Source organism: Oryx dammah, unplaced genomic scaffold, assembly GCF_014754425.2.
Source record: "Oryx dammah isolate SB20612 unplaced genomic scaffold, SCBI_Odam_1.1 HiC_scaffold_27, whole genome shotgun sequence".
Lineage (NCBI taxonomy): Eukaryota > Metazoa > Chordata > Mammalia > Artiodactyla > Bovidae > Oryx > Oryx dammah.
Window position 1 is genome coordinate 111310463 of NW_024070211.1, and position 16616 is coordinate 111327078.

Consider the following 16616-nt stretch of genomic DNA (forward strand, 5'->3'; position numbering starts at 1 on the left):
ATGTTGAGTTTTAAAACAAGTTAATAATTTAAAACAGTATGTCACTGGCACATGATTCATTCTGTAGGTTATTTGTAGCAGAATTGATAGTTAAGAATATTTAAGAATTAAAATGATGGTTCTGTTGTATACAAGAACTTAATATGATTGGAGGCATATTCAAGCAGTGGGGTTAGATTATTTTATAAATGTTATAACTGGTTAGCAGTTTAGAAGAATAATTGTTTTTCTTATAACATTCCATGATAATTTTTTGATGCATTACCTTTTAGTTCCTGAGCCGTTTCCTTAACTTGGATGTCGCCAAGAGGCAGTTGTACCTCTTGGCAAACAAAAAGTAACTTTCACAGCAGAAACAAAGCATTTATTATCCACATGATTGAAGAGTAAGGAATATACTGTCCTTCCAGGCCTTGGGAGTAATAAATCTGAATTTTCATTACTTCTCTAGAACTACTATTCACAATGTGATTAGAAGATCAGCAGCACTGGGAATTCTCTGGTGATCCAGTGATTAAGATTGTGCTTCCACTGCAGGGGCCATGGGTTCAATCCCTGGTTGTCAAACTAAGAATCCCCCAAGCAGTGCAGCCACACACACACTCTCACACACTAAATCAGCAACATTAACATCATCCAGGAGCACTTTTTAGAACCTCAGACTCTCACCCCACCCCAGACCTACTGAATGAGAACCTGCATTTTAATTTTAACAAGGTTCCCAGTTGATCTTTGTGCACATTTAAGTTTGAGAAGCACGGCCTGTCTTATATTCCAAAACTATTAGGGTTTCCTTTGAGAGACATTTATTAGTTTTTAGGATAGAGTTAAGATACTGTTTTCAGGTTTGTTTTTTTTTTTAATTGTATTTGGTAGGCAGTTATGGAATTCAGAATACGGACTTCTAATTAGATCATTAGGGGTTGGATCCTGGCTTCTTGGCTTACTGCCTCTATGACAAGTTATTTTTAACACCTGCACCTTTTTTTTTTCTTTATCAATTGAAGAAAGTTATAGTACCTGTCTCATAGTTTTTAGGATTACATGAGTTAATATATGTGATTTCTGATCTCTATATAAAGTTAGCTCTTTATTAAATGCTTAAGTGAAAGAGGATATAATCTAGAACAGTTTATCCAAAATGAATGAAAGCGAAAGTCGCTCTGTTGTGTCCACCTCTTTGCAACCGTGGACTGTAGCCTGCAGGCTCCTCTGTCCATGGAATTCTCCAGGTCAGAATACTGGAGTGGGTAGCTGTTTCTTCTCTAGGGGATCTTCCCAACCCAGGGATCAGACCCAGGTTTCCTGCATTGCAGGCAGATTCTTTATTGTCTGAGCCACCAGGGAAGGCCAAGAATACTGGAGTGGGGAGCGTATCCCTTCTCCAGCAGATCTTTATGACCCAGGAATCGAAACAGAGTCTCCCGCATTTCAGGTGGATTCTTTACCAGCTGAGCTACCAGGGAAGTCGAAAATGTATGAAAGTTTCATATATTACGGTGTTTTATGTAATGCAATATTGCCACCCACCTAGGAATCTTGGAAGTCATTCTGCATTCTTTCCCCACATCATCCAATGTTTTCTTCCCTAAATCTGTTCTGTACCTTCCATCTCTGCTTAGTCTGTTACTAAGCAGACTTGGTCTAGGCTTAAATCATATCTTGAATTCTTAAAATAACTGCTAACTTGGTCCCCTCCAGTCCCATCCTCAGCATACTAATCGTATTGTTCTGATAGTGACCTGTCTAAAAGTTGTTACCAGATTCTTAGGGTGGTGCAAATCTCAAGTTTCCTGAGAAATGGTAGTTTTCCTTCTCAGTGAAATGGAGAGGGTTTAATAAGATAATGTATTGTCTAGACAGTAGAGACTCAATAAATGCTAGTTAATACTGTTTTTTAAAGTGTGACAGTTTTTGGCTTATCTTCCTGAAACTCTCCGAACAGTTTATGGTAAAATTAATATGTGGTCCATAAATACATTGCTGGGTAAGGGAACTCAGAAATAATAGTGGCAGAAGAAGCCAGCTTGGAATTATGATTAATGTGATTAATGATTAAATCGATGAAATAATAGCACTTAATTTCAGTTGTCTGTCTTCAGTTACAGTACCTTATTTATTAAATATTTGAGTATCTGTACTGGCCAGTTCTTTATTATGCTTTGGAGAGGGGGCTGTCACTCACATATCTATATTTACCATTAATTGATACGAATTCCTTGTCTTTTGGAACCCTCTTTTTAGAGGGCTTGTAATTCATGTTAACATTATGTTTAGGCTTCCTTAAAAATGTATGGGATAGATTTGGGCATATTCCTACTATTATTATTTTTAACACTGGAGACATTTTTTTTTATATCAGCTTTCTTAGTCTAACCAATAATCGTGTTTGTTACTTAGAAAAAACAGAGAGATCTTGCTAAAATGAGAAAATGTCTCAGACCGGAAGAACTGACAAACCAGATGAACCAGATAGAAATAAGCATGCAACATGAACAGCTGGAAGAAAGCTTTCAGGAACTCGTGGAAGATTATCGACGTGTCATTGAACGCCTCGCTCAAGAGTAGAGGTTATACTTCTCTGTACAGAAAGTTTGCAGATTTCTGTACATGTGTTGTGAAAATCAGATGATGACTTTAATTTTAAAAAATCTTGTAACATTTTGCTTACATTAAAAGTTATCTATCTTTAGTTGAATATTTTCTTTTGGAGAGATTGTATATTTTAAAATACTGTTTAGAGTTTATGAGCATATATTACATTAAAAAAGATATAGCTTCTGAAATACCACTGCAGTTACTTTCCTTCTTAAATAGTGTAATAAATGCTTAGTTGTGATATGTTAATGTGTGCTGATATGATTCTTGAATACTTATGATTAACTTCTTCCATCTTGTTAAAAACCTTTGGGTTTTAAGCTTTTATTATTCCTCCCACACTTTGCTTCTAAGTTTTTAACACATTTCTTTAATGTCTTCCTAGCAATCTTGGTCTTGCCATGTGATTTTTCTAAGTAGAAAATGTTCTTAAAGTAGAACTGTTTAAATAAACTATTAACCACTTGTTAGGAGTAGGGTGGGTAAGAGAGAGAAGGGAAACTAAATACAGCCTGAAACCTAGATGTTTGGCACCAAATACTAATTGAAGATAATTCAGAAGTTGCCATAAACATTTTATTTATTTTTTCAAATATAAATTTATTTAATTGGAGGTTTATAAACACTTTATAAATAGTAAGATACAAATCAGTTAACAAAAGTCTAGTTTACACACTATTGTTGAAATATGTAAAATGAGGTTGTGATTTAATATAAGGTTATCAAGATGTTGAAGTCTAAGAAGGGGGAAAAAAAGATATAGTCCTTATTTTATCGAAGTAGAACTAAATAAGTTGCTTGATAGTCATTAAAAGTAAAGCCTTGATTTTTTTTTAACATGTGCCAGTAAGCCAAGTATTGTATAACATCAAAAATGGGATGTAAGTTGAACTTTACCTTTTTTTTTTTTTAGTTGAACTTTACTTTTAAAATCTGATTTGTTCAATGCTCAAGGCAAAATCCCATCTTGGACAAGCACTAACTTGTCCTTCATCAGCTTTTTTTCATCAGTAAATTCTGTCAAACATAGAAGCAAAGTGAGTAGTACCCTCTGGACATAAAATAGTTGTGGCCACCAGCATACCAATGGCACTGAAGCCAGACCTTTAAAATAAGAGTTCTGCGAACATTTCAGACAGTCTCATCTCAGTTTATATACATAAAACTTGATTTCTGAACACATACCTAAGTTATACAGATAGAATGAACCAATGCAAAGTCCTTCTGAAGCTATATGGAAAAAATGTGTTTTCCATCTGAATTTATTATAAGATTTAAAATTTTTTTAATTTGGAAATTAACAATTGATGCCTAAAAATGAGCTCTGAGGAGAAAAAATTAATACAATCTAAATAAATTATCTTCCAACATCCTTTTTATGTAGAAACCAGAAGAAGCCAATGTGATACCAGTTTCTGTATTTTTTTTTTTAATACAACATTCTATGGTTAAAGGTCTAGTTTATTAGCATTAATCTTTCAGACTTCAAAGGCTGTACTTTCATTTTGAGTTAGAAGAGTAAGTCTGATAGTAAGATCTGTACTTAGATCAGGATAGTTAAACACCAGCATAGATACATAGGACTGTGTGTGAAACCCAGCGCAGCTACCTTTTGGGCTTAGCGGCCACTTGTCACCCTGGGGTAGCAGCCTTCATCCCCTTTACCATCCACATACACATAGATGTACAATATTTTATTTGCTGCCTTTACCTTCTTCCCTTCCTCCCCTCCACTACTACTTTTTTCCGTATCTTCTCCAAGTTGCATTTTCTCCACATGTAATACCATGTTTCCTTTCATGGAAACATGAGAACAGTGAAAAACACTGATGTAAAATGAGGTTGTATTAGACTTGGCTCCAGGCTTCTGCCCTGTTCTAATGTCTGTGCTTATCCTTTTTACATCTTTTCTCATCACTCTTGAGCTTTTCTACTCAGATGTGGATCTAGATGTGGTATATAGCTAAAATAATTTTTTTAATCACAAATTTCAGTTCATACCTGAGTTTATAAGAGGAAGAGAAAAACCCACTATATGTCCCTGTCTCCAAATTGCAGGGGCCTCAGCTTGCTGTACCAGAGTCTTGTCTACTCTGAAGGTTTATCTCCCCCACCATTATCTTGTCCACTAGAGTTTCCTCACAGCAAAGCTTTCAATGCTGTATCAGAGAAATAAAGAATCACAGACCTCAGAGGCCAAATGATTGAATTCCTCAAATTCATTCTTTATTAGAATTTACAGGCCAGTTTAAAAATATTAAATGCTGATTAAGATACCCATACTTCTTGCAAGTGAAATTATTTTATATTTGTATATTATTTCTGTATACATTGAACAGAGTAGCATTTTCTTTTTAGCATTTCTAGTGTTCAAAATGGTTCTCAAAGATGTACAATATTTCAAGTTGACCTTCCCATATTAAACCATTTGCCTAGATTTTTTCTTTTATTATTACAACATTCAAATGAATTAATATCTTCACATGTGTGTGTATATATATATATATATTTGTACACATATATATTTGTATCCATTAAGTATCCCAATTCCTGGGAAGTTACTGCTAGTTACTGAGTCAAAGGGTAGGACTATCTCCATGGTTCAGTTATGTAAACATGCCATATTTTCCAGACTGCTCTGTAAATTACAGATATTAATGTTTGTACTGATTTTAACAGAATTTCAGTGGTGTAGTATGTTGATTTTGTTGTTGTCTCCACAGGTATAAAACCTCAAATTTGTATTCCTTTTGCTTAATGGGAAAGCTGAATACTTTTCCATATTTTTGTGAAATTTTTTCCCTTAGGAATAGGAATTATCCATTTCATTTTTCAAATTTGACTTTTAGGGGCTACACTCTCACTTTTATAGACAGACAATAGATCTGGAAGTTCACTTGCCTAAGGTCACACTGAACTAGTGGCAAATACCTGGCTTCCACTCCTCCATTTCATTTTCTGTCAAGTAGGCTGGCCAAGTCGTAAGCATGCCAACCCACGAGGCTCTTCCTAAGTGGGGCTTGCTTTTATCGCCATCTGGGAAATACCTCACTTGCATGTTTGATGCCGTCACAGGACAAATACCCCAGCTGCCCTCTGTTCAAAACCTTAAGTATCAGGAAAAAGGATGTTTATGTATAATGACCGAGATTATTGGTGCCTCATTTGAAGCATGGCTTGAAGCTCCTCATTTCCTCAACGTTTTCAGGTACTCAGCATCTACAACTTTCATGTCCCCATATGCCTTTACACCTTTATTGCAACACATATTTCATTCTCCTTGTATTATGCATTGCCGTAGCGTTACACAGCACATTGAACTTCCTCCTTGACTTAGGCAGAGCTGTCTATATAAAAAGTAGTATGCACATAGTACAAGAATGGAAAAGGGCATATTGTGAAAAGTTCCTTGCCCCAAACCTTCAGAAACAACTGCTGTTTTGGGTTTGTTTTTTTTGTTGTTGTTTTGGCTGTGCAGCACAGCCTAGGAGATCTTAGTTCCCCGACCAGGGATTGAACCCATGCCCCCTACCGTGGAAGCACAAAGTCCTAGCCACTGGACCACCCGAGAAGTCCCTGAAGTTAATGGTATCCTGGAAATCATTAGCGCTATGGCTGCATGGTAGCCACTGTACAGATATACCATAAGTTACTCTACCAGTTCCCTATTATTTGTTTGCAGTATTGTCCATTACAAGCAATGCTGCAATGCGCGCACGTTCTTGTACATGTGCTGTGTGTAGAGATTAAAAGTCCTAGAAATCATGACCTTTAGTCTGAAGTCATTCTTACAGTGACTATACTACTGTTTACAGCAGTTAAAATTATTAACACCAACTAAGGTTACAGATGCTTGATCCTGTACCAGTCTAGAATTAGCTGTGTAAACAAGAGCATTTTGGACCTCTCCAACCATCCTCCTACACAGCTAGAAATAATGAGTTATCTTAAAGGCACAGTGATTTGAACACTTAGGCCTAGGCCCATGACTTTCTTTTTGTCTCTTCCTTTAGTCTTGCTTAGCCCTTTTCAAACCTTATCATCCAGAAGAACTGCTCTACAGCAGGGTTTCTCATCCTCAGGACTGTTGGCATTTTGGGCCAGATCACTGTTGTGCTGCCTCATGTTCAGAATCTTAAGTTGTGACCCCATGGACTATAGCCCTGTAGGATCCTCTGTCCCTGGGCTTTCCCAGGCAAGAATACTGAAGTGGGTTGCTATTTCCTTGTCTAGGGGAATCTTCCCTACCAGTAATCGAACCTGCATCTCCTGCACTGCAGGCAAATTCTTTACTGCTGAGCCACCAGGGAAGCCCGCTGACCTGTGTACTGGCTGGTTAAGAGCATCTGTGGCTTCTACCCCCGAGATGCCCGTAGTACTATCCCCACCTCCAGCTGTAACAACCAAGCATGTCTCCAGATACTGCCACATGTACCCCAGAGGGGCAAAATCAGCCTTGGTTGAGAACCACTGCTATATGGGATTAAATATTGACATTTAAGCAATAACTTTTTAATTATGTAACATGAACACGAAATTCAAAATTTGATAAGTAAACTGCCCTCCCTTCCACCCAGTCACCTAAGTCACTTTTCCAGAGGCAGTTACTTTTCCCAGTTTCTCTTTTGCCCCTCAGAGTTAATTATCAGTTTGCAAACACCCATAACTTTGCTTCAATACAAATGGTGATATACTACATGCAGTACTTAGAATCTCTTCCAGTTAAATTTAACTTATCTTTATTAGTACATATCAGAATACTTCAGTTCTAAACATGCTGATTCTAAACAGCTGTTTGATACTCCATAGTTTGGTTTCAGAGTCAGCTATTTGATATTTATTCCATAGTTTGGTTTCAGTTTGTTCAACCCAATCCCATATTAATGGACCTTTAGGCCGTTTCGTTTCTTCTGCTCTCATAGGCAGTGTTGCAGTGAATGTTCTTGTGTGTACTTCATTTTGTACATGTGGTGGGGGTATATATGCAACATAGTGATGGAATCGCCGAGTGGAAAGGCATGGACATTTTATATATGGTAGATTTTGCATACATTTGAGACAATAGAGAAATCTGAGTATGGAGGTTTTGTTAATTTTATTAGTTGTGATCGTGGTATTGTGATGAGGTAGGCAAATGTCTTAATTCCTAGAAGTCACATGCAAAACTGTTCAGGACATCTGTAACTGACATTCAGATGGTTCAGAAAAAGTATGTGTAAATGGCATACACACACACACACAGATATTTGTACATAAATATGACAAAAGTCTTAAATTATTGAATCTAGGTGGGAGGGATATACAGGTGTTCACCACTGTGATTCTTTCAACCTGTATGTTTTCAAGTTTTGAAAATAAGACTTGGGAAAGATATTGCATATATGAAATAAAAACAATACTATAAAGTAGGAACAATCAGTGAATAAGGAAGAGTTCTCAGAAATTTAAAATGAGTGTGTTACATAATTAAGGCAATGGAAACTTGGAATATAAAGTTGAAGAAATTTTGCAGAACATCAAAAAGAGAAAACAGGAGAGAAAAGAGAAGTCAATGTAGGAAATCTGATGGCTGGCTTATTTTCAGAGAGGAAAAGCAAACAAGGACATTATCAAAGAAAGGGGAGATAGTTCCTCAGAGTTGTAGACATGAATCTTCAAATTAGAAGACTTTACTGAAGGCTGAGCAGAATAATCACTAATGTTTATGGAAAGTTGACTATTTGCCAACCACCTGCAACAGTGAGAATCTCAGTTCTCACAATCCTCAGAGGTACACATGGTATGTATCCTTGAGTGAGGACTAGGGAGATTATTTCGCCTAAAGTCACACAGCTGGGAGGTGGCAGACAGGATTTGGGTCCAGGCAGTATAATTCACTTTTGTTTTTAACCACTATATCACTTACCTAAAAGGATATATATGACATTAAATTATTAAATTTCAAAACATCGAGCATAAAAGTTCTAGATTGCTTCAGAGGGAAAAACACAGGAAACTTGGGAGAGAAGTCAGAATTTAAATAACACCAGCCTATTTAAATAGCACCAGCCTATCAGTTATACTTCATGCTGAAAGACAATGGAATGATGAATTCAAAGTTCTGACGGAAAGTTATTTTCCATCTAGAATCCTATACCCAAATGTGAAAGCAAAAGAAAGGTGGTTTTAGAAATCTATGAAACCAGAAAACTTAGTTCATAAACTTTATAATGAAGTTACCAGTTGATCTATTTCAGCGCCACGAAGGTGAAATCAAAGCGCATGTAAGATGTGGAGGACAAGAAACAGTAAAATCTGAGGATGGCAATGGAATCGCGTGCCTACGAAAGTAATTGGTCCAAATTAGGAAATTATGAACTCCAGAAAAAAGAAGTGTAAGGAAAATGAGAGTCTAAATATAATAAAGTATAATTGGCATGGGTCTGAACAGTAACTAGAAAGAAAAACAGTCAAATTGGTTGAGTCGGGTCAGATTGGGAGACAGCAGGATGGGAGACTATTGCTTTTTGTTGTAAACTTTATTATAATTGCATGTTTTTAAAAACCATGTGTTACTCTGATATAACATTTTGTTTAATATTACTATATTGTTCAAATAGAACTGTAAAGAAATTTTAAAAATAATTTTATCTGAAGCAGATAAGTAGCACCTTTAAATAGACTGTGTTCAGGACTTTCACAAAGCAGAAATTGCCAAAAGACAGTGAAGAAGTTTCTTTAAAAAATAAAAAAAATAATAACACAACTAAATTCTTTTTTTGGAAACTGATGCTAAAAGGAAGCATAGTTTACCACGGACTTTATTTGGCTATTTCAAAAGCAAACCATCGCCACCTCTGACACACCAGCCCTGTGAATCAACACACACTAAATGTAAAAGCAAAGCTTTGAAATTTTTCATGTCATAATTTGGGGGGGCTTTTCATTACCCTGTGGAGAGATTTAATGCCATAAAAGTGTCACATGAATATCTGAAGAGCTGTTGTATGTAAAATGGTACAAGAAATACCTTATAAATTTCTTATTTAAAAAAAAATTGTTTTAAGACCTCCATTGTTCAAATGTACCCAGGCTGGAGAAGGGACGAATCTTCTTCGACTGAAAGGGCCCCACTAACCTCACCTTAAAACTAGAAGAGGCAGAGTTGGATTAGGTGATCTGTGAAGCCCTTTCCAGTTCTTCAACTGTATTCTTCCTCTTCCAGCTTCATAAAAGACCAGTTGGAAAATGTGCTTTGGTTAGTCTCTGTTCACCTGGACAGTTCTTTGTAGATTTTTCATGAATTATACTGGCAGGTGAATCTGCACGGAAGTCCCGCGTTGTGCAGTGTGCTTGCCTGGCTCCCTGAATCCCCCTTTGTGAAGGCTGTGGGGCCACCACAGTGAGGCCTGTTTGCTGTCTGCAACCAGAGCAGCTGCCGCCTTTCTTCCTTTATCCTTGCTGCAGCAAAGGAAAACGCGGTGATGTTTGTGTGTGCTTCAGATGAGGAGAATGCTCTCCAGACAGGTTATTCTCTGGCTTAAAGTGGATGGGGGAGCGCAGCTCAATGGGAAGAGAGGTCGAGGCAGCATCTGCCCCCTTGTTTGTTTCAACAGCTTCCGTCTTGAATATAGAATTTGTTGAGTGAGAGGCGAGCAGAAGTTGAGAAATGCAGTTCAAGCGGTGGTACGTTTCTGCTTAGTTTGTCAGCCGGTGTGGGGGGATGGAGGCGGAGGGTGGGAGACAAGAAAGGGACACACAGCTAGTTGTTTCTATGATTAAATTCCTTGTTATTTCATAATCTCCACTTCGAAGGTTCTTACTGCAGTGTATTCAGTGTGACTGTTGACTAACCAAGGAGTACTGTTTCATGCTTCTAGACAGGAAATACCAAAACTGTAAATAAATATTTCCAACCTCTGATCTTAGTGGTCCAACTGCCTTCTGTAAGAACTAGTCTCACAAAATCCTACAGGACCATATTTTACCAAAACACACTACAGCAAACTGATAAAACCAGCAGAAGAATAAGATGAAAAAATATGAGCAGGTAACCAGGAATATACCATTATTTCAGGAAGGAAAAGGAAAACCAGTAAAAGGAGTAATCATATAGAAGGGTGTAAATATTGGGAGGAGAGAAACAAAGGCAGAGTGCAGGCCAAAGGGAAAAAAGAACGTACAGTAAACAGCAACGAAGATAGGTAATAAATACTGTGTATTCCTGTCCTCTTGAGTATGGTTTGCCTAGGCTGCTGCTTTTTATTGTACATAGATGTGTGACTGCTGCTGCTAAGTCACTTCAGTCGTGTCTGACTCTGTGCGACCCCATAGACGGCCTCCCACCAGGCTCCTCTGTCCCTGGGATTCTCCAGGCAAGAACACTGGAGTGGGTTGCCTAGTCACAGTAAAAATAGATACCTTCCCTTAGAAAGTTCAGCAGATGGTATATGCACAGAAGGAAATCTGGACAAATAGGTGTTGTGCTAAGTTGCTTTCAGTCATGTCCAATTTTTGGTGACCTGATAGGCTATAGCCTACCAGGCTTCTCTGTCCATGGGATTCTCTAGGCAAGAATATTGGAGTGGGTTGCCATACCCTTCCAGGGGATCTTCCCAACCCAGGGATTGAACTTGCATCTCTTATGTCTCCGGCACTGGCAGACAAGTTCTTTACCAACAGTGCCACCGGGGAAGCCCTCTGGATGAATATACATCAACTAAGTAACAATCATTACCCAGAGAGAGCTTTTCTAGGGGACTTCTACTTTCTGTATTTTCCATTTCTGTGGTTTTAAAATGTTTTTAAAGAGCACATGTTACATACATGTGTAAACAAACAAAAAAACAGACTTTAAAAAATTCTAACGAGATCGAGAGCATTTTCCTTTCTCTTCTTTTATAAATGTGGATTCGAGATGCCAAAGGAAGCAGTATTTCGCTTTTACCGTCATCTCTGCAGGAAGGATTTTAAACAGGTGCAAGTTTCCTGAGAATTTATTACCATTCAGCATTTTTCTCAGTTCTTGGCAGCCAAGGATAGTGAAAATCTGACTCCTCGCACCTGGTGTTGCTCCTGTAAGGCTTATAGTCTCAAGGTTACTTGCTCTTTCTTTACGGACAATTTTGTGAGCATCTTAGTCTCAGTTTTCCAATTAATTTCCTAAGAACCAAAATAACATCATAATCTCCTTGGAGTTGAGTATGCACTTAAGTATTTATTGATTGGCTGATTGACTGATCACTAAATTCTCTTGGAAACTTTTTGCCTTTCTGCCTTAATCTGCATGGATTCTTCATTCTCCAGAAGTCTGTAAGCAGGTGCAACTTTTCAGAGCTTACTAACTGAGAATAGATAATAGTTGATAATGGTACATGTTTTTATTTAGATAAACCAACTTTCCTTAGAGCCAGTGCCAAGAAATGAGGTCATGGAAGCCCTGTCGCTTAAGATAAAACTCAGCAGCCACTGTGAAATACATTTTGGAGGCTCCTCAAAAAACTAGGACTACCATGCTGCTGCTGCTGCTGCTAAGTCGCTTCAGTCGTGTCCGACTCTGTGCGACCCCGTAGATGGCAGCCCACCAGGCTCCCCCGTCCCTGGGATTCTCCAGGCAAGAACACTGGAGTGGGTTGCCATTTCCTTCTCCAGTGCACGAAAGTAAAAGTGAAAGTGATGTCTGACTCCTAGAGACCCCATGGACTGCAGCCTACTAGGCTCCTCTGTCCATGGGATTTTCCAGGCAAGAGTACTGGAGTGGGGTGCCATTGCCTTCTCCTAGGACTACCATATGACCCAGCAATTCCACTTCCTGGGTATATATCCAAAGAAAACTCTAACTTGAAAAGGTACATGTGCCTCAGTGTTAATACCAGCATTATTTACAATAGCCAATAACTAAGTGTCCATGAACAGGTGACTGAATAAAAAAGATGGCAGTATATACACACTGGGGCTTCCATGGTAGCTCAGCTGGTAAGCCACCTGCAAAAGCAGGAGACCCCGGTTTCATCCCTGGGTCAGGAAGATCCCCTGAAGAAGGGACAGGCTACTCACTCCAATATTCTTGGGCTTCCCTAGTGGCTCAGATGGTAAAGAATCTGCCTGCAATGTGGAAGACCTGGGTTCGATCCCTGGGTTGGGAAGATGCCTTGGAGGAGGGCATGGCAGCCCACCCCAGTATTCTTGCCTCAAGAATCCCCATGGACAGAGGAGCCTGGTGGGCTATAGTCCATGGGGTTGCCAAGAGTAAGACACAACTGAGCGACTAAGCACATATGTACAGTGGAATACTACTCAGTCATAAAAAACAATGAAATTTTCAATATTTGAAAATAATGAAATGTTGTTGCAACAACATGGGTTGACCTGGAGGGTAGTACGCTTATTGAAATAAGTCAGACAGAGAAAGACACATACGTTATCACTTGTATGTGGATTCTATAAGACAAACTAGTGAGTATAACACAAACTCAGATACAGAGAACAAACTAGTAGTTACTGGTGGGGAGCAGCAAGGGGAGAAGGGCACGAAAGGGGTGGAGGATTAAGAAGGACACAGTACTATGCATAAAGTAAATAACCTACAAGGATATATTGTACAATGCAGGGAATACAGCCAACATTTTATAAAGCTATAAATGGAACACGTGTGCTTGCATGCGTGCTAAGTCGCTTCAGTCGTGTCCGACTCTTTGCGACGCTATGGACTGTAGACCCCAGGCTCCTCTGTCCATGGGATTCTCCAGGCAAGAATGCTGGAGTGGGCTGCCATGCCCCTGCCAGGGGATCTTCCTGACCCAGGGATCGAAACCAAGTTTCTTGCATCTGCTGTATTGGCAGGTGTATCCTTTAGCACTAGCACCACCTGGGAAGCCCGTAAATGGAATATAACCCATAAAATGTTTGAATCATTTTGCAATTAATGTAGTATTGTAAATCAACTGTAACTCATTTGAAGAAAAAAAGATAAAACTCAAATGCATCAGTGAGTGAGGTCTGGGACCACCCTCATCCTCGTCTTTACAGTCTTCCCACCCCTTCCCTCTCTTGGCCCCTGCCACCATTCCAGGTAGGCTACTGCCCCAACAATGGATAGGCTGTTATGCTGAAGCACTATTTCTGCTTACAAATCTCTCATCTCTTTCAAGCCAAGAGGCTGGAGCAGCTTGAAATGAATGCAGGCCAGACTGTGCCTGAGAGCAACTCCCTGGGGACAAAGTTTGGTCTTACCCTACAGCTAAGTTAGCCCTCTCTGGTCCCATTCTTCTCTGCTTAATCACACTGACAGGCTGCTCAGGAGGGAGCAACATGCTCTTCTCTGAGCCCACTTGGATGATGCCTTATAAATGGCTATAGACTCACAAAATCTTCAGAATTTCTATGTAGGAGGGTCACAGGCAATCTTGTTGGAAAAGGGTGGAACATAAAGTTTCACTGGCCCAGGAATTATGTGATCCAGAAAATGTCATTATACAAATCAAAAATGGGAGGGGCAGGAGGGCCACATACGATTAGAGTGCCCTCCCTGCCTCCTAGTTTCCTCTAGGCATTGCCAGAGACGAGGGAAGCAGGACACAGCAGCAAGGAGAAACCCCCTTGATTTCCTATAACTGTCTTGCATATGACATTACTTGTCCTCAAAAAAAACATGGAGCATTTATACATTTTTCTCTAAGGGTCCGCCTAGATTGGGTGCTAAGTTGCTCTAGTTGTGTCCAACTCTTTGTGAGCCTGTGGACCACAGCCCATCAGGCTCCTCTGTCCATGGGATTCTCCAGGCAAGAATACTGGAGTCGGTTGCCCTGTCCTCCTCTAGGCGATCTTCCCAACCCAGGGCTCGAACCCACATCTCTTAGCTCTCCTGTATTGATAGGCCGGTTCTTTACCACTAGCGCCTCCTGGGAAGCCCCAGAGATTACCCAGTAACATGTCTCATGTTGTCTCAAGTGGTTCAGGAAACAATATTCTGCCAACAAGTTGGCTAAGAGAGTGCCCCAGCAACTTTCTGCCTGAACATATATAATCGTGTGAAGCTGGACCTTAACTTTAGGGGGTCCAGTCAGCTATGGAGACAGGTCCCTGTTAAATATGCAACTTATGCTTATGCAGGACTCCAAGTTCTTGAAAAGAATGTTCATTTGACTTTTTAAGAAATGTAAATAAATAAAAGCATTTCCTCACACTAAAACTGAACACACTGGAGGGCAGGATGGGAAATATTCTTCCCAAGCCATAGAGTTTCTTAGCCAAATGCTAAGAAATGATCCTGATATAAAACCAAAAGGCTAATTTTTCTGGTTCAGATGGCAAACAGAAGTAAGTTCAGGCAGAATGAAGGCTCCTGGGGTTGACAGCCCCACTGAAGCTAGGCAGGCCCCAGGACACCAGTTTCCCCCAGCAGGCTGCTGTAGTGCCCGGTAGGAAACACCACACTGTCTCAGTCAGTCTTATGTGTTTGTATGTAACAAGTTTCTTCTACAGATATATACCTTAGTGTAAGGGCTAAGGGCTTCTACACCTTAGTCTTTATGTTGCATTATAGGTAATCTTCATAAGTATTTAAAAACCTAGTGAGACAAGTTACAGGATGCTGCTGCTGCTGCTGCTAAGTCACTGCAGTTGTGTCCGACCCTGTGCGACCCCACAGACGGCAGCCCACCAGGCTCCCCCGTCCTTGGGATTCTCCAGGCAAAAACACTGGAGTGGGTTGCCATTTCCTTCTCCAGTGCATGAAAGTGAAAAGTGAAAGGGAAGTCGCTCAGTCGTGTCTGACTCCTCAAGACCCCATGGACTGCAGCCTACCAGGCTCCTCCATCCATGAGATTTTCCAGGCAAGAGTACTGGAGTGGGTTGCCATTGCTTTCTCAGGTTACAGGATGATGTCTTTATAAAGCAAAAGTTATTTTTAAAGGGATTTACTTGAGGTAGCAAAATCTCTAGAGCTTTTAAATTGCGAATTTGAATCACAAATTCAGGATCTTCATTATGGAAACCAAAATAATTTCAATTTTACTACAAACTATATATGGTATTTGAAAAAGTTATGTAGTATGTCTATAATAAAATATTAAGTAGAAGAAGGAGGAAGGAAAAAATGACTTAAAAAATGAGAATATCAGAATTTATTTCTGATGTATGTATCTCTTTAATAAAAGAAGATTAAAAGATATAAAAAAATGCTAATAAGAAAACCTTTTAAAAACCGAGGAATGGGACTTCCCCGGTAGTCCAGTGGTTAAAAATCCATCTGCCTTGCAGTGCAAGGGATGTGGGTTCAATCCCTAGTAGGGAAAGGAACTAAGATCCCACATGCCATGGAGCAACTAAGCCTCTGAGACACAGCTAGTGAGCCCATGTGACACAATGAAAAGTCCTGCATGATGCAATGAGGGGCTGGCCTGTGGCAACTAGGACTGGATGCAGCCAAATAAGTAATTAAAAATAACAAGGTAAAAACCCTATAAAACAATAATTAATCACAATAAAAATATTTTAACATTGCAGAATGAACTTCTGGATGTAGAAACTGAAGGTATTATGAAGTTACCCTTTATTTCTTGAACTCTGGTTTTGAAAAATTATTCAACATTTTTTTTCAAGAAAGACAAAATCCGAAAAATGGTGGAAGTTCAAATCAACGAAGTGCCACAACATAACCTTCATTTCATAGGAAAGATGGGCAGAAACAGAGATGAGAAGTGAGTCAGTAGTAGTTACTCACCTAAATGAAAGCAATCTAATGCCCTTATACCCAGGATCACAGATGTTAGAATTACTAGGGATCTTTTAAAGGGCTTCCCTGATGGCTCAGAGAGTAAAGAATCCACCTACCATGCAGGAGACCTGGGTTCAAATCCCTGAGCTGGGAAGATTCCTCTGGAGAAGGTACTGGCTACCCACTGCAGTATTCTCTCCTAGAGAATTCCACAGACACAGGAGTGGTCGCAAAGAGTCGAACACGACTGTACGACTAACACTTTTACTTAGATGCCCGGAGTCTAGCCCTTTATATGGTCGATCAGTATGCATATATCTTA

At 39.4% G+C, this 16616-nt stretch overlaps 1 protein-coding gene across 1 annotated transcript in view; it reads left to right on the top strand.

Moving 5' to 3' along the window:
* Positions 1 to 2847, top strand: part of HAT1 (histone acetyltransferase 1) — a 40269-nt gene extending 37422 nt beyond the window's left edge. The window contains exon 11 of the mRNA XM_040229345.1: positions 2401 to 2847. Coding sequence (XP_040085279.1) covers positions 2401 to 2568 — 168 coding nt within the window. The 3' untranslated portion in view covers positions 2569 to 2847. The remainder of the gene's footprint in view (positions 1 to 2400) is intronic.
* The last annotated feature ends 13769 nt before the right edge of the window (positions 2848 to 16616 follow it).